At 36.1% G+C, this 17,744-nt stretch overlaps 2 protein-coding genes across 11 annotated transcripts in view; one reads left to right on the forward strand and one right to left on the reverse strand.

Moving 5' to 3' along the window:
* The window catches only part of DMTF1 (cyclin D binding myb like transcription factor 1), a 44,845-nt gene extending 29,254 nt beyond the window's left edge, over window positions 1–15,591 (forward strand). For 8 of the 9 annotated variants that reach the window (XM_032276485.1, XM_032276486.1, XM_032276490.1 and 5 more), the window contains 10 exons: window positions 728–760; window positions 1,651–1,760; window positions 3,788–4,016; window positions 5,218–5,369; window positions 7,459–7,668; window positions 10,283–10,368; window positions 12,486–12,641; window positions 13,006–13,386; window positions 13,984–14,128; window positions 14,333–15,591. In XM_032276485.1, coding sequence (XP_032132376.1) covers window positions 728–760; window positions 1,651–1,760; window positions 3,788–4,016; window positions 5,218–5,369; window positions 7,459–7,668; window positions 10,283–10,368; window positions 12,486–12,641; window positions 13,006–13,386; window positions 13,984–14,128; window positions 14,333–14,442 — 1,612 coding nt within the window. In that variant the 3' untranslated portion in view covers window positions 14,443–15,591. The remainder of the gene's footprint in view (window positions 1–727; window positions 761–1,650; window positions 1,761–3,787; window positions 4,017–5,217; window positions 5,370–7,458; window positions 7,669–10,282; window positions 10,369–12,485; window positions 12,642–13,005; window positions 13,387–13,983; window positions 14,129–14,332) is intronic. The other variant, XM_032276492.1, reaches the window with a different exon arrangement.
* Window positions 15,423–17,744, reverse strand: part of TMEM243 (transmembrane protein 243) — a 32,968-nt gene continuing 30,646 nt past the window's right edge. For both annotated transcript variants that reach the window (XM_032276493.1, XM_032276494.1), the window contains exons 4-5: window positions 17,207–17,311; window positions 15,423–16,027 (exon numbers count right to left, since the gene is read on the reverse strand). In XM_032276493.1, coding sequence (XP_032132384.1) covers window positions 15,905–16,027; window positions 17,207–17,311 — 228 coding nt within the window. In that variant the 3' untranslated portion in view covers window positions 15,423–15,904. The remainder of the gene's footprint in view (window positions 16,028–17,206; window positions 17,312–17,744) is intronic.

A 17,744-nucleotide genomic window follows, 5' to 3' on the forward strand; every position in this document is an offset into this window, starting at 1 on the left:
TTTGGTAGATATTCTTCTTAGCTTTAGTTTATAATGTCACTCGTAGTGTTTTTGTTTGTCTTTGTTGTGTTTTTTTTTTGGAGTGGTTATGACTTGAGAGTGCCAAAACCTAAATTTAAATAAAGGAAGTATTAGGCAGCATGGGAACAGATGTATGTTTTAAATGTTGATTTTTTTTTTTCCTAGAGAAAATTACACAGTCTGTCTTTATTATAACTAAAAATATTTACTGTTTAAAAAAAATAAAAATAGAAACATTTATTTTTCAACTTTTTTCTTTTTTTAAACTCAAGTAAGCTGTTGCCCAGGCTGGAGTGTAGTGGCATGATTTGGCTCACTGCAACCTCTGCCTCCCAAGTTCCAAGCTATTCTGCTGTTTCAGCCACCCTAGTAGCTGGGATTATAGACACCCGCCACCACTCCCAGCTGATTTATGTATTTTTGATAGATACGGGGTTTCATCCTGTTGGCCAGGCTGATCTCGAACTCCTTGTCTCAAGTGATCCGCCTGCCTTGGCTTCCTAAAGTGCTGGGATTAGAGGCATGGGCCACTGCGCCCAGCCTATTCTCAACTTTTATTAATCCACTTAAAATGGGTTACTTTGAAACTATTATCATATGCTAAGTAACTTAACATTCAGCTCCCTAAATGAAATTCTGATTTTTATTAAGGTTTTTAGTATTCGTTGTTTTAACTGATTTTTTAAAAATTTCTCTGAATTTCTAGATATACACCTGAAGAAATTGAGAAGCTCAAGGAGTAAGTTTTAAAGTTTTTCATTAATTCTGATTGTTGTTTTTTGTGTCTTACGTCCTTAAAAGTTTTACTTTGAAAATTTTAAGAGGTTTTTGGCAGACTGGTATAATTTAATTCTGCTTTTAAGCATGATTGACCTTAAAAAGATCACATCAAATCCATACTTGCACAAAATAACCATTCTCATCATGTGTAAATCTAGTCTCCTGTTGCCATTCACCAGATGCTTCCTCAGACCACTAATAGGGGTTCCAGAAGAGATTAAGGGGCCATTTTTGGTTGCCTGAAAACTAAATTTGGGGAATTTATATACCAGGATCAAAACCAGCATTGTGCTACATGGCTTACTTTAGAATGGTGACTTGGCAAATGTTTCAGTGAATATCTGGGCTGACTCAACCTTGCAAAGTCTATTGAATCTCAGGAAATATAATTTTGCTTCATTGAGTTAGGCCGTAAAGTATGGTTTAATGAATTATATGGATCATGAACAAAATTGAAGACAGATTCTGTTTATAATGATAAAGACCTGTGAAACTTTTTTAGATGTCTAAAGAATTTGTTGGGTATATGCTCAAAAGGGAAAGTCTGGGGCTTGCCTAGGAGATTGTGTCAGTAACCTGAGGGGAAATTGGTCTTTTTTGAACACATATCCAAGTTACTTATTTCTTCTCTGACCCAGGAAAAAGGCAATTGCTGCCTGTTTTTTTTTCACCCACAGACAACTGTGGACCCCAAAAAAAGGCCACACTTTCAAACTTTGGCTCTCAAAGTATTGCTGCCCACAACTTCCAAACCAGTCAAATGGGAAGAAGAAGAATGAAGAATAAATGATGAAATTAAAAGGGAGAAAACAATTGAACCAAATGCTGATTGGCAGACTCTTGTTTTAGGCTCCGGATAAAGCATGGCAATGACTGGGCAACAATAGGGGCGGCGCTAGGAAGAAGTGCATCTTCTGTCAAAGATCGGTGCCGACTGATGAAGGATACTTGCAACACAGGTACTGTGACTGCTACTGGTAGTGTTTTCTTGTCACCACTTAAGCCTCCTGCCCCTTAGGATACTGCCTTTCTTTTGTTCCGGGGGAGCAATTTAGATCATTCACCTTAGTTCAGACTTCTTCTAGTTTTCCTTTTACTTGAGCTTACTAGATATATCAAACCTTCGTTTACTTTGTTTTTGTATAACCTAACATTGTCTTCAGGGACACAACATCACCTTAGTGTCAAGATGATTCAGATCTAACATGTTTCAGTTTTGTAGCTATTTCAGTACTTTCCCAGGTGAGAAAGTATTTTGAAGACAAATATGCAGCAAGTAATTTTAATTTAGGTCCATCTAACTGTTGAATTTACATTAGCAACAGCTAATCAGTGAGTGTTTATGAAAAACTTTAGTCACAGGTAAATCCCAAATTAGGAAGAAGCTGTGTTCCAAAGATTTGTACGTATTTTGCTTATTTTAAACTCAAAGTATGTTTTTCCAGAGAAAAAATTTATGATTAGTGTTTCAGTCCCCAGGCAAGACTACAAATGCCTCTTAATGCACACAAATGGCCTGAGGATAGTGTTAAACTTAATCTTTGCAACCAACGAAAGTATTTAGGCTCTGCCATTAACTGTCATTTAACCTTTCTGAGCCTCGATTCCCTCTGTAAAACAAAGAGATTAGATGATCTTGTAGTGCCCTTTTAGCTATAATGTTCTCTGAAAGATCCACAATCTATGCCCAGTTTTTCAATTAAAAAGTTCTCAAGGTTAGCTTTAGTTTCTAAGGCATACTTTTTTTGTCCTTAACCCCCTGCTCTACTAAAATGAAATCAGAGCTGTTTCCTGCCTAACTACTACACTATCACTGTTACCTGCAAGGCAGTGAGAACATAAATACCACCAACTTTGTCATCCTGTGACATGGCTAGTTTAATGAAAGAAGCAGGGCTGTACGCTTTAGATTTAGGATAGGATATCAGAGTTCATGTAAGATGCTGTGAGTACAGAACCTCTTGGTAACATAATTGGAAGGACACAGTGCCATTCCCTGATTGCCAGCCTCAGGGATTGATTGATCTGCCTGCTTCCTTCTCATGTTGTGACATCTTCCCATGAGGCCACATCATGAAACAGGACAGTCTCAAAGTATTCCCATCCTTTCACATCATGCTAGAATAGGAGAGTAGGACTTTGTCTTGAATCCATCCACAGTATTCAGAACTGTGCTTAGCATATAATGAAAATTCAATAAGCATTTACTAGATGAATGGATTCCCGAAGCAAGAACACAGTCTTTTTGGAATTTTATAGAGGTTTTTAGCTAGTAATAACAAAATGGAAACAGAGGTAAAGATGATTTAAAAAAAAAAATTCTTTTTTCTGTTCTTCTGCTCTAGCTCCATAAGAAAAAGACCAAGAAGAACATTTGAGATTATCTATTACAGGGTTTATGGGTTGAGGAAACAAAGGAATAAAAATATGTATAAATACTTGTATCAGACTTTACTAATATTTCATCACAGTAGCTGGAGTTGGGATAGTGGGAAATGAAGATGGTAGAAACCGAGTTTTTACTAAAATAGGTTGGGCCCATTAGTGTTATTTCCTTGTCCCTCATCATTCATCCCTATAAGTAATGGCCTTTTGAACTTGGTCCACTTTTGCAGAGCAGGGAATCTTAGGTGAGAGTAAGAAAAACAGCATGCCATTTCTTGTTTATTCGCCACTAATGAAGCTCTTCCCTTTTCACTATTTCTAGATAAAGAACTTAGTGTAACTTCAGAATACATTCTTCTTTGTAGTTTCATAATTGGTCAGTACTTTCCATTGGGATTATTTTCTTTCCTACTGAGACCCTTACTGGGCTAGTAAAACGAAACTGTTTTAGTGGAAATATATGGTTTCCCACGAGAGGGTCATTCAGAAACAAACGCTTGGCACTACTGCATACTTCCCATCAGTCCTTGTAAATACAAGAGCTGAATCAGATTTGTAAAAGAAGTTAGCAGTGGTAGTCTGGATAATTTCCTTCTTTCAGGGAAGTGGACAGAAGAAGAAGAAAAGAGACTCGCAGAAGTGGTTCATGAATTAACAAGCACTGAGCCAGGTGACATAGTCACACAGGGTGTGTCTTGGGCAGCTGTGGCTGAACGAGTGGGTACCCGCTCAGAAAAGCAGTGTCGTTCTAAATGGCTCAATTACCTGAATTGGAAACAGAGTGGGGGTACTGAATGGACCAAGGAAGATGAAATCAATCTCATCCTCAGGTTTGTGTCCTTAATCTTATAATGACAAAAGCCACTTAATTGCTGTGGATGTTTTGATAGACTTTCCCCTTTTGGTTTCCCTAGATGCCTAGAGTCTAAAAACTATCCTTAGCATAGAGCACTGTTTAAGATCCTAAGTATTTCATATTGAGCTCTTTTTATGTTTTGTTTTGTGTTTGTTCCTTTTTTAGTGGATTTAGTGCTCGTGCAAAGTACCAGATTGAAGGCGTGGAGACTGAAGTCCTCTCTATATCCACAGAACAGGTATGGCACAGGCAGCGGCAGTGCAGCTTTTCCACTGTCCCACCAATGTGCCTCAGTACTAGCCCAGGGGGACCACGTTTAGGATAAGAGGGCTGTTCAGTCTCCATGCCCTTCAATCCCTGGCTACTATGCTAAGATTGCCAAGAAGGGGGGCCTAGTCTGTAGTTACCTCCACACCTTCAAAGTCGACCAAGTCAAACACATCCATTTCATATAAATTCAAAAATAGCTTTAAGATATCATAATCCCAGCTTATTTTTTAAAGTAGTTGGTTTAACCATTAAGACTCATTAACTAAAATGGGCAAAAATACTAGCAAGAAATTATTTAAGACCCTGAGGTAATAGAGACTGTCACCGTGGCTACTCCCTACTGAAAATCAAATCATCACGACAAAGCCAGAAAACAGATTTTTTTAAACCTCAAATTTCGTTGTACTATTGTTATTTTTCAATTGCACCTACTGTTTTTGTGTCATCTTGTTTTGTATTTTGTATTTAATATAGTTTTTTTTCCCAACTCGTCATCTTTTTTAAATAGCTCATTTCTAAATATTTTTGTTTAACAATAGAAACACTCAGATGCAGGAAATAAATGACTTAATTAAATGCCATACTATGAAACATTGCAGGAACACTATACAACTAAATCTATTCTTATTAACCTTTAACATACTCCATTTCCTTCACAGTGCCTCGTCTGGTTCTAACCATTTACGGTTTAGCCTACTGGTTGTACCTTTAACAAAAGGATGTTGCTGCTGGTATTTCTTAGATGTTAGCTCTGAAAGTAGATCTGCACTCCTGGAACTTAACAATAGCATCTCATTGGCATAACCTGGCGTTCCCTTTACTTGCCAGTGCCATCACCTGTAGTCAGAGGAGGGGTTCTCACAGAAAAATTAACGTATAACAGATGCTTATTTTGTAACCTGTAGGATAGCAGAACTTGATGTAGCTGATGAAAATGACATTAACTGGGATCTGTTAGCTGAAGGATGGAGTAGTGTCCGTTCACCACAATGGCTACGAAGTAAATGGTGGACTATCAAAAGGCAAATTGCAAACCATAAGGATGTTTCGTTCCCTGGTAATGTATTACTTGCTTTTTAAGCTCCTCCCTTTTCTTACTATATTTACTCTTTAGTAGTGAGAGGTTAGAAGTTCTTTGCCTCAGCTGAAGAGATATCATAGCAGATTTCTACTTATACTTCTGCCCTGTTTCTCTAATTGTTTTCTTCCCCAGAGAAGAATTAATGTGGTTTGTAATTCCTAAAGCTCCTAAAATGAAAATGTACACACTTACACTCCTCCTTGTTCTTCTCTGTCAACTATGAGGAGGAAGTAAAATCTGCATATACAGTCATGCCACATAACGGTTTAATTTTTATGTGTTTAAAGACAGGGTCTAGCTATGTTGTCCAGGCTGACATGCAGTGATGTGATCATAGCTCATTGTAACCTTAAACCCGTGGACTCAAGTGATCTTCCCACCTCAGTCTCCTGAATAGTTACGACTACAGGCACACACCACCATGCCCAGCTAATTTTTTTTTTTTTTTTTGGTAGAGATGAGGTTGTGCTGTTACCCAGGCTGGTCTCCAACTCCTGGGTTCAAGTGATCCTCCCAGCTCAGCCTCTTAATGTGCTGGGATTACTTATATGAGCCATCATAGCTGACCACTTACAACCTTTCAGTCAACAACAGATGTCATAGTATTGGTCTCACAAGATTAAAATACTGTATTTTTACCCTGTTTTTTTCTATGTTTAGATACACAAATATTTGCCATTGTATTAGTTGCCTACAGTATTTGGTTTGTAGCCTAGGAGCAACAGACTATATCCTCTAGCCTAGGTGTGTTGTCAGCTTGTACCATCTAGAATTGTGTAACTATACTCTGATGATCCCATGACAAAATCACCTAACGACTCGCATTTCTCAGAACGTATCCCCATCCTTGAGTGATTGATGACTATTTTTATTTTGTACAAAGATATACTTCGGAAAACCTAAGTTTAAGTCAACTTTTATGAGTAGTATAATTTCAAATATCTTAACTGGGTGTGTTATTTAGAGAAATTGTGTGGCAATGTTGTAGAACAAAGGCTGATTTTCTATATTATATAAATGTAGAGATCTTAAATTGGGTTTGCTTAAAGTGAAGCATAGCATACTTTTTGTTGCCTGTTTTGCATTTAGGTACTGAGTTGTATAGTGTCTTTAAGTTATTAAATGTATTCCCCTTGTTATAACACTCTTTCATTGTTCGAAAGGAAAACTGAACACTGAGGAACTTTGGCTTGATGAAAATGTGATTTTTTAAAATTAAATACCAAGTTACAGGCCAGTATAGTGGCTCATACCTGTAATCCCAGTACTTTGGGAGGCTGAGGCAGGAGGATCATTTGAGGCTAGGAATTTGAGACCAGCCTTGGCATCATAGCAAGACCCTGTTACTACAAAAAAATACAAACCAATTACAGGCATGGTGGCACATGCTTATAGTCCCAGCTACTTGGGAGCAAGAGCCTGAGGCAGAAGGATGGCTTAAGTCCAGAGGTTCGAGACTGCAGTGAGCTATGAACATGCCACTGTACTCCAGCCTAAGCAACAGAGCAAGACCTTGTCTCAAAAAAAACAAAAATAAATCCAGTTGTAGAGGATAGGCATATATTATGAATAGAGCAAAGTCTAGAATTGGCCTCCGTGTGCAAGAACAACATATTACTGTTTGGAAAAGATCAGTTGCTACCTCTAGACGCACAGTCAAGGGCCCTTGAGCCCTGGGAGGAAAAACGTACTACACCATTCATTTAAAAAATAAAAATATGCTCTTTAACATTGCCAGTGTTCTTCCCAAATAATAATTCTATCAAGACACCCTAGGAATAAAAAATGTCCTGTTTCCATGTTCTTTGCAATATCTACCTTTTTAAAAACATTATTAATCTTAGATGGCAAAAATAACAATATTAAAATTGGTTATGATGGATAATGTTCATAAGAATCTCAGGATATGTTTTTTAAAGTATCTTATTTTTATAAGCTCTCACATTCAGTATGCAATTATTTATTCCAAATACTTTCCCTCCTTACCTCCCCCCACCTCCCATGCTGCTTAGATGGTGGTCTGTCGGAGAATCAATGTTCTTTTTGTCTACCCATCTCCCTTCAGTCTTAATAAAAGGTCTTAAACAGTTACATGAGAACCAAAAAAACAACCCAACGCTTTTGGAGAATAAATCAGGATCTGGAGTTCCAAACAGTAATACCAATTCCAGTGTGCAGCATGTTCAGATAAGAGTAGCCCGCTTGGAAGATAATACAGCCATCTCTGCCAGTCCCATGGCAGCATTGCAGATTCCAGTCCAGATCACCCATGTCTGTAAGTGTTTGATCGTCAAGATGCCTTGCTATTTGACCTATATGATTTGGTTAATGTCTCTGCTATCTTTTGGTCTTCTAGAATGTTAATAGAAATTTATCCAAGTCGATGAACTGAAGGATATCTAAGATATTTTATGTTTAATTCAGTTAATATTTGTACAAAGAATGTATGGCAGGAAGGATATATAACCAGTTTCCCAACCATTATAAACCATTTAAAACCATCTTAACTTCTAGATTTTTAAATTAATGAATAGAAATTATTAAAAATAGAAATTAAAATGATAGAAAACTACCTAAAAAGCAGTCAATCAAGCAAAGAAATAGAATTCACCAAGGGATATGTCATATGTAGTAATTTTACCAGAAGACATATAAATTGGGGATGGATTTGAGGCTGAATGGTAAAGAAATGAGTTTTAGCAAGGTTGAAAACGATATCTTCAGGGAGTAAAGGGCCAGTTTCTTATGGGAAACTGTTTTTTGACCCCTTTGTTGTCCTTAGTGTCTGTCAGTTTTGTACTTAATGAGATTATGGGACCCCGGCAATTGTTAAGAGTGAGGAGACAATTTTTTTTCTTCAGAACTAAGTCAAATTGATCTTTATCCATTCCCATCAGTCTTGAATTATAGTGACAATAAAAGGAATGAGGGTGAAATTCTCAGAACCATATTCCTCACTTTTTTTTTTTTTGTCTACTTGATGCTATGTGCATTTGAAAAGATACCCAAGAGTACACCAGTCGTTGCAGGCGATTATTGATGTTTTGAGTGACAGGTTTTTGTAAGACTGTCCTTCACATTGCAGGATGTTCAGTGTGTTTCGATCTTGTCCACAAAATGTTAGTAGTGCTTACAAGTTATTACGAGAAACTGAAACACTTTATATATTTCCAGATATACCATTATGATTACCTAGTTGATTGAGAATCACAGAACCACATGTTGGTGTTTAACACTGTATATCTATGTGCATTGATTGTCAAAGTTATCTTATAGACATTTAAACTAATCGTACCTCCTATAATCGTACCTCTTAAAGTCCTGATTTGAATTTGGTTATCATTCTACCAGTGTAATCAAGCATGAAGGATTTCTTTTGTTTTTGTTCCAGTCTGAGGATTGTAAAGCAACTGAAATTACTAGTCCAAGTGAATATGAGAGCTACTATGGGTTGTAAATTGATTGGGCATGTTCGTATTCCTTGGCTATTGAGTTGACAATACCCATTGGGAAGACAAACATTTTATAAATGATACCTTAATATTGATAGCATCATTTTAAAATAGTATTTAGAATTTTACCTCTTCCAGCAAGAAAACTGAATATGGTAAGAGTTCTACAATCCACCTATTACTTGTAGCATTCTAACCAAAATCTCATTTCATTTTTTAGGTTAGGGGACAGAGATCAGCAAATTTCTTTATGTAATGAGCCAGACAGTAAATATGAGTATTTTAGGCTTTGCAGGCCACATAGGTATTCTGAGGGACAGTCTTTTAAACAACCCTGTGGAAATGTAAAAACCATTATTGGCCTTGAGCCACATTTGTCCCTGACAGTAGTTTCCTAACCTTGATTTAGTCTGTCTGGAATCACATCTCTTTATAGCTGTGATCCTAAGGATCCATCAAACAGTAAGATGAATAATACAGATCAAGTGCATTTCTATTCATAAGGGGATTAGATTCCTTTTAAATAGCTGAGAAGTGCTGTAACAGAATTTAATAAACTATAATAAACACTACACATTAAAGTCAATTCCAAATCATATTCCACATATAGGTATGACTGCACGCACCAAGAAGGATGACCTTTTTAAGTTCTATTTAATCTTGAGCAGATGTTGATCAAATCTGATCCTCAGTTGACACACATGTAAAGAGATCATACTCTCTGATCTTTATTCAGTCTCCCAAATGTAGTCTTATGAAATAATGCTATCTTAACATTTGTTTTCAAAAGGACTTTTGATCCTCATAGCTGTATGAGGTGGGTGGGACAGGCAAAAATATCTGAACATTAAAGTTATTTACCCAGGTTTATGTTGCAGAAAGTGATTAAAGCCTAGCATTTTTGGACTCCTAGTCTAGACATCCATACTGCTTACGCAGGTGTACAAGAAAACTAGTTTTTACCAAGTTTCTTTCATTTTGCAGGTTGGCCTTAGTGTGTTCCTCTTACTGCCTACCATTAGAAACACTTAATGATGTGTATATACCAAGGGTTAGCAAAACTTTTCTACAAAGGAAAAGATATACTAATACTTTAGGCTTTGTGGGCCTTCTGGTGTCTGTGACAGGTACTCAACTCTGTTACAGTGCTAAAGTAACCACAAAAAATATATAAAGCAATAGGTGTGATTGTATTCCAATAATGCTTTATTTACAAAAACTGGCAATAGGCTGGATTTGTGGGCCATAGTTAGGCCACCTTTGCACTATATGCCACCCCAGACAAATTCATTAGATTCCTTATCTCTCATAAGAAATATAAATGACTTCAGGTCTCCAGGCAAATTGTTCACTATTAAATTGCCTTCATGATAATGGAGTACACTGGCGAAATTTAAATTTACAAAACATTTATTGTTGTCCTTGTTCTTAACACAGCTTCAACAGACTCTCCTGCTGCTACCGTTGACTCAGAAACAATAACACTAAACAGTGGAACACTACAGACATTTGAGATTCTTCCAGTGAGTAATACTTCATATATATTGGCCATTTTTATGCATAATATCAGTTGGTATCACTTTTATAAATCATATAAATATAAAAATCTGAGACCAAATGAATGGTAAAGCAGACTTCCACTTTTATCAGCTTTTCTCTCATCTGTATATAAACCAAAATGTTATTTGTATATGAAAATGACAATGCTAATGAGTATACACATTCTATGGACTTGTATTGAGTTATAATTAATAACCAAAGAGTTCATATTGGTTATGTGAGAAGAAGTTTGTGGACAAACTAATCATGAGCTCTTTAATGACATTCAGTAAACACTGTACTAGCTACTGGGGATACAAAATTTAAAAGTCCCAGTGCTAAGTGGTTGAGTTGCTTTGGAAATGTCTTGTAGCTCCTGAAGAGGCTAAGTACAGTTACCAAAGGATTCATCTGTTTCTAATCCCAGGTACACCTAAGAGAAATGAAAATATCTGTCCAATAAAAACTTGTACATGAATGAATGTTCATGGCATTAAATAACCAAAATGTCTAGCGACAGAAAAATTGATTAAATGTGCTATTGTCATGCAAATATTACTCAGGAACGAAAAGGGATGAAATATACTGAAACACGGTACAGCAGGGTACAATAGGGATGAACCTTAAAAAATAGGCTAAATGAACAAAACCGGATAACACAAAATGTCACATAGTACTTGGCTCCCATTTATTTGAAATGTCCAAAATAAGCAAATCTGTAGATCAGAAAGTGGTTTCCTGCAACAGAAAGTATAGGATAAAAGTGGAACATGACTGAATGCCCTGCTTTCCAGAACTATTAAACCTATATTCATATTTCATTAAGAAAATCTAAATTTTACTGAAATTAAATCAAGATTTACAGGGGTAATAGTACAAGAGTTTATTCTTCCTCTTCCAGAGTATGGCCACCTCTGAAACTTTCACTGGCAGCTTACTTAACCTAAGTCAGTTTCCTGAGCTAGTGGTCTGTGAAATGGGAATGTATAAGACAACCATTTGACACAAGTAGAAAACTTCATTTTTTTTTTAATGCCTACTCCCCTGGTAAACTATACACACACATCCTACATATTTGAGTTGAGATATGTGTTCAGGTTTTTACTTATGGGGTCCTTAATTTATTAATGGGTAATAATAGTACTCCAGCTTCAAAAATTTGTGAAAATTAAATGTATTCAAGTATATTAAATAAAATATATATATATATACATGTCCATATAAAGTATTTATAATAATGCCTCACCCTATGTGATTAATATATGCTACCTTTAGGAAAATGACTAGCTTTCACTTTTATAGAAAAAGAAAAGAAATTGAGTCCTCACAGAGTACCAGGCACTTTCATAATCATTTCTAATCCTAGACGATGAGAAATAGTTACTGTCTCCACTTTAGCAATAAGGAAACCTATATTTGGGGATTTGGTACCCCGAAGAGTTGTTTTAGCTAAGTCCATAAGACTACATTGGTAAACAAAACAGGCTACATGATTTTAACCCCCAGACATATTTTAAATGCAAGTACTTTAGAATATCAAGATAAACCTAACTCTTTTTTTATACAGAAGCTTAAAAACTGAAAGGTCAATAATTTTATTATGCCTCCTTTAAAATTTTCAAAAGAAAATGTATTTAATAGTTGAAGATCTTTTTCCTTCAGCCGAACATTGCTAATTACTATTTGTCCCTTTCTGTAAAAGATATTCTTAAAATTACACTGAAAAAAAATGTGTTTGTTTTTTTTTTTTTTTTAAACTGAGGGACTGCCAGTTTTTATGAGCCACAAAGAAAGGAAAAAGAGGGGTGATGGGTTGTTGTGAGTTACTGCACTGGAAACAGTGGCTCATACAACTGTCTTGGTACCCTGAAACGAATAGCTGAGTCTAGACCAGAGACATACACTGGAGCAAAGAGTAGCCTCTTAAACCTCCAGGCTAGGTAATGACTTCAGACAATCATGCCCTACATTGTATTACTTGTTTGTACCTTCGTAATGGGTAAGTACATCGGTGTTTAGTAAACTAAACTCAGTCCCTGTTTTTGGATATAAAAGTAGACTTAATCATTGTTAAGCTATCTTATTTTTCTTTTTCCTTTAGTCTTTTCATCTACAGCCCACCGGCACTCCAGGCACCTACCTACTTCAAACAAACTCAAGCCAAGGCCTTCCCCTAACTCTGACCGCCAGTCCCACAGTAACCCTGACAGCTGCTGCTCCTGCTTCTCCCGAACAGATCATTGTTCATGCTTTATCCGTATGTTACATAAATTACTTGATTTTTCAGTACCTGTTATGGACCAGGATTAGTTGATAAGGACCAAAATATAAGGTAGTTTTCTAAACAATTCTTCCTACTGCTGTTGTTCCAGGCACTGTGTATTACACCATCACTCTGGCCTTCACCGGGGTGTATCTCTCATCCCTTCTCTCTTTATTCAAGATGGATATACATTAGAATAGGGACATTAGGAGAACAAAGGCCCTAGCAAGTAAAGTACAAGGGTTTTAGAAAAATAGTGATAGAAGTATTACAGTTCCAGAGGTAAGAGGTGTGGGAGGAGACAGTGGGGTATCCCCATAAATGTCACTTGATTAACAGGTTCTTTAATGTTTTATAGCCAGAACATTTGTTGAACACAAGTGATAATGTTACAGTGCAGTGTCACACACCAAGAGTCATCATTCAAACTGTTGCCACAGAGGACATCACTTCTTCCATATCCCAAGCAGAACTGACGGTAGATAGTGATATTCAGTCATCTGATTTTCCTGAGCCTCCAGATGCCCTAGAAGCAGACACTTTCCCAGATGAAATTCATCACCCTAAGATGACTGTGGAGCCATCATTTAATGATGCTCATGTATCCAAATTCAGTGACCAAAATAGCACAGAACTGATGAATAGTGTTATGGTCAGAACAGAAGAAGAAATCTCTGATACCGACCTTAAACAAGAGGAGGAATCACCCTCTGATTTAGCCAGCACTTATGTTACTGAGGTAAGTAAGTTGTACTTAAAGAATAACTGAATGGGTTCTTGCCTTGAGCCTCAAAAACCTGTAGTTTGGGAAAAGCTTCCTTCCTTTTATCTTTAGACTCACTAAATTAAGTTCAAACCCCCTCAGACCTCACAAACAGTGTTGCTGGCAGAAATGAGCAGGCAGAGATCCTGTGGAAGTCAGGAAGAATAAGAAAATCACGTTCTTTCTTACCACACCTGCTCACCAAAACTTTTCCCTCTTTACCTGCAATACATTGAGAAATGTTGTTAGAACCCATAGAAGCATTTTCCTGAGAGTGGTTAGTAATCGATCTATGTGGTTCAGCCTCGGAACATCATCCTACACTAACAGTGTTGTTTCTTCTGTTACATTCAGCTGACCTATAACTGAATCAGTCCTTTTAAGTTCTTTTTTGTTAAAGATATATTAAGTCGTGAGGTCATCTTTTGTCCCTGTAAGACTTTTTTATTTCTTTATGTTCTAATTTTCAAATGGGTTATGTTTAAGTCTGTCTAACCTATACATGCCTGGGATTTTAAGGAAGACTAGTAAGGAATATGAGTCAATCTCTCTTTTTTTTTAAATGTTATTTAGGGTTTAGAGTCTCCCACTATAGAAGAGCAAGTTGATCAAACAATTGATGATGAAACAATACTTATCGTTCCTTCACCACATGGCTTTATCCAGGCATCTGATGTTATAGATACTGAATCTGTCTTGCCTTTGACAACACTAACAGGTACTGTAATATAATACTTACTATGTGCCTGATAAATTTTAGGTGGAAAAATCAGACAGACATTTAATTCAGTTGTCTTTCTTGATCCAGTAAGAAAGATACTAGTCTTGTTAAAGTTCTACACTGTGGTAGAATACCTTAAATTCTTAACATGGATTAGAGAATAAATATATACATTTAAGACTAACTTGAAACTCATTACAGATCCCATACTCCAACATCATCAGGAAGAATCAAATATCATTGGCTCATCATTGGGCAGTCCTGTTTCTGAAGATTCAAAGGATGTCGAAGATTTGGTAAACTGTCATTAGAATAATTCCTAAAAATAAGCAGTTCAAGCAAGCCACACTGTTAATTACATCTTCAAAGAAATAGGAGCAACCCCCAAGAGGCTTAATTTACCAATTTAAATAGCTACAGTGCTTAAGCCACACACATTGTTGCTGCTATGACTTTTTACCTCCTTTAAACACATCATCTGATGTTGAGTTTTATGACAGTGTGTAGTTGAGTGGAGGCTGGTGGTTTTAAGCGTAAATCCCTATGTTTAGTATTTACATGGCAGTAGGGAATTTCATTCACTTCAGCCACTGAGAAAAGTTTAAAATCACAAAAGCTTAACTGCTGTGGTTTTAAAAAGTACAGTTTCACTAAAGATCAGACATGACTCCCTCTCTCAAGTAAGCCTGGTTCTAGTTCATTTCAACATGGTCTAGAGCTTACCCATGATCTTCTGTTCTTCAAGAAGACTAAGTTTGAGGCTTGACCAGTATACTTACGAGGTGGTCACATTTGATTAACCCATTGTTGGCAGTGGGGGCTGATTTAGGCAGGGTAAAGAGGAAAGCATTAAAAAGAGTTAAAATTCACTACAGGGCTTTTTGTTACTTTTAAAGGGAATATGATAAGCATTGTAACAAAACCCACCAGAAGCTAAGCAGTTTTCACCCCCTCAGAAACCACTGTCATTAGTTTACAAAGTTAACACTTTTAAGTAAAACTAAATGGGGAAGGAAGTAATGTTGTCTATCCTGATACCATGACCATTTATTACATTTTGCTATATAAATTACCCAGAAAATAGTTTGTCATTCATTTAGTGTGTTAGCTGGCGGGGTACAATATAAATTCTCATCTCAGGCAGTTTGAAAAAACAAAACAATATTTGCTTCTATAACAAAAGTAAACAAATCTAAGTCATTCCTATACTGCAGAAGGGTTAAAGGCAAAGATAGCCTCTTGGGTTTTTAATGAATATGACCCCTATAGAAAAGTCAAGAAAAAAAAAAAACTTGTATAAATTATTTTATTTATTATTGTAATTAGATCTTCACAAAGTTGTCTTTTGACTGTCTGTTTTGTTAACGTGAAATTAAATTGTAGTTATAAAGCAAAAGTTGGTTGCCTAGGGAACAATTGTATATTCAGTTTAACAAAATAAAAGAATATTTGTCTTAAAACACAAGATTTTGTATGTTACAAAGCCTTTTGCCATGCAGTCACATTATAAAAATGTTCATTTCTAAAGTGAAAATTTCTTGTGCTGTTTGAGCTTTAAGGGTTGGAATGTTTAGGTGCAACGTCAGCTCTTTAAAAAGCAAAGTGATCCAAGATATGTCTCCCTTGCAAGAGGGAATTTTACATTTACAATTAACATGAAAATCATGTATCAGACTTCTGCGGGAGATTCTTCAGCATACTTTATCCAAAAATTACTCACTATCCTAATGTATCATTTTGAAGAGTCCTGGTAAGTACTTCTCCTTGGCAGCCTCACCTTCCCACATCATGGAAGTACAGGTTTGCACATATACACAACATGATGATAGAAAATATGATATAGTAAATTAGCTTTCTAAACTTCGGTTCTAAGTCTCCTTGTCGATACCAGTAGATCTAAAAGAAGAAGAATTAAAGTTTATTAGCAATTAAAATTTAAAATGTAACATTTTCTCTACCAATTTCAAATTTCATTAGTGTTTGTTTATTCTCCTAAATGAGACATTCTCCACATTCTGAGGTCTACATTCCTCAGACCAATGCAGCCAGAATTTCATTCTTACTCTGAGTTTTTAACATCCAAGATCATACTTATTCCTACTTTCTCAGTTTACTTTCCTGTTTTCAAACCTGTATTGGTCCACCAGTCATTTGGCAAGCTATTCAAGAACATATACCTGGACATATTAGTTAATAGTAAAGGAAGATGACATTTAGATTCATATGATTCATACAGTTGATTCAGACTGCTATACAAAATAGGGCTTCCATAATGTATATATTTGGATTAAACTAGTTCATTGTTAGTCACTTTAGGCTTGAAGTTAATTGGGTGGACCAGTTCTTCTTTCAGGTCATGGGAGTCAACAGCAGGATCAGTGAAGTAGAACACTTGGAGATGTCTCCTGGTTTACTTTTAAATCAGATAAGCAAATTACTATTATGATTTAAGAGATCAAAACAATTGTTTTTAAGGGTTTTCTCTTTGATTCTGCCTCTCAAGGGACATAAAACAACAGCCAACTAATGAATGATTGAACACTGAGGTGCCACCACCATCCTTGTTTCTTTACCAGAAAAGAAACATTTGAAGTAAATCAAATATCACAACAATACAACTGCAGCTTTAGATTTCCCAGGAGGTTTTAGTGTTAATACTTCCACTGTGGAGGACAAACATGTAGAGTAAGACTAATTTTGTAATCATTAGAATTAAATCCAGAGAGCTCTATCTCTTCCCTTAGCAGTAACTAGCATTTCCCAAAGACTGTTGGCCCCTATACAGTCCTTAAGTAAAGATGAATTAAATCTTTGGTCACCTAAATTAGTCTTTCTACTTTATTTTTTTTCCTTTAGCTATCATGAGAATAGAGTTTCTCTTTGGGGTTACAACTTTGGGATTCAGGAGAAAAGTAGAAACTCATTTTATTGAGAATTCTAACATACTTTTAGGGGGAGAATAGGATATAATTAGAGACCCTTTTGTATAGACCCAAAGTGCTGAAAATTTCTGTCTCAAGCATTGCAACATTAAACCCTCAAGAACATTCTGTTTAAATTCTCAACGATACTTACAAGTATGCAGGCAGTAATGCTACTCAAAGAGATGCAGACAGCAAAAAATATATTCAGCGGTTTCGGAGGTAGTTGAGGGAAAACAAAAGCACTGATCAGCGTTACCTGTGTGAAGAAAAATTATGTAAGGCCTTAATAGTTATTCAAAGACCTGGTAATTACTGACTGGAGTCTAGGCAACACAATACTACAAAATACTTTACGTTGTAAAATTTCATCTGCCACCAATTTGCTTTCTAGAATGGTAGTATAGTAATAAGTATAAATATGTTTGAGTTACCTTAGTACGTCCTCCTTTTCTAACCTTTTCCTTATGAAAGGAGAGAAAACATTAGTTAAGCTAGCTGATCCCAAAATAACCTCATTAACTAAACCTCACTCCCAGGATTAATGATTCTATTGGAAAAAGTTCTAGCCATTTTGTTATTTTAAATATTCCTACCAAAAATGAATATAATCAAAGCTGGTTTTGCTACAACATTATGAAACACACTGAAAGACTTCTAATATCATGTGGTTCTGTTTCTATCACAGATGC

Source organism: Sapajus apella, unplaced genomic scaffold, assembly GCF_009761245.1.
Source record: "Sapajus apella isolate SASKATOON/1434 unplaced genomic scaffold, GSC_monkey_1.0 scaffold7, whole genome shotgun sequence".
Classification (NCBI taxonomy): Eukaryota; Metazoa; Chordata; class Mammalia; order Primates; family Cebidae; genus Sapajus; species Sapajus apella.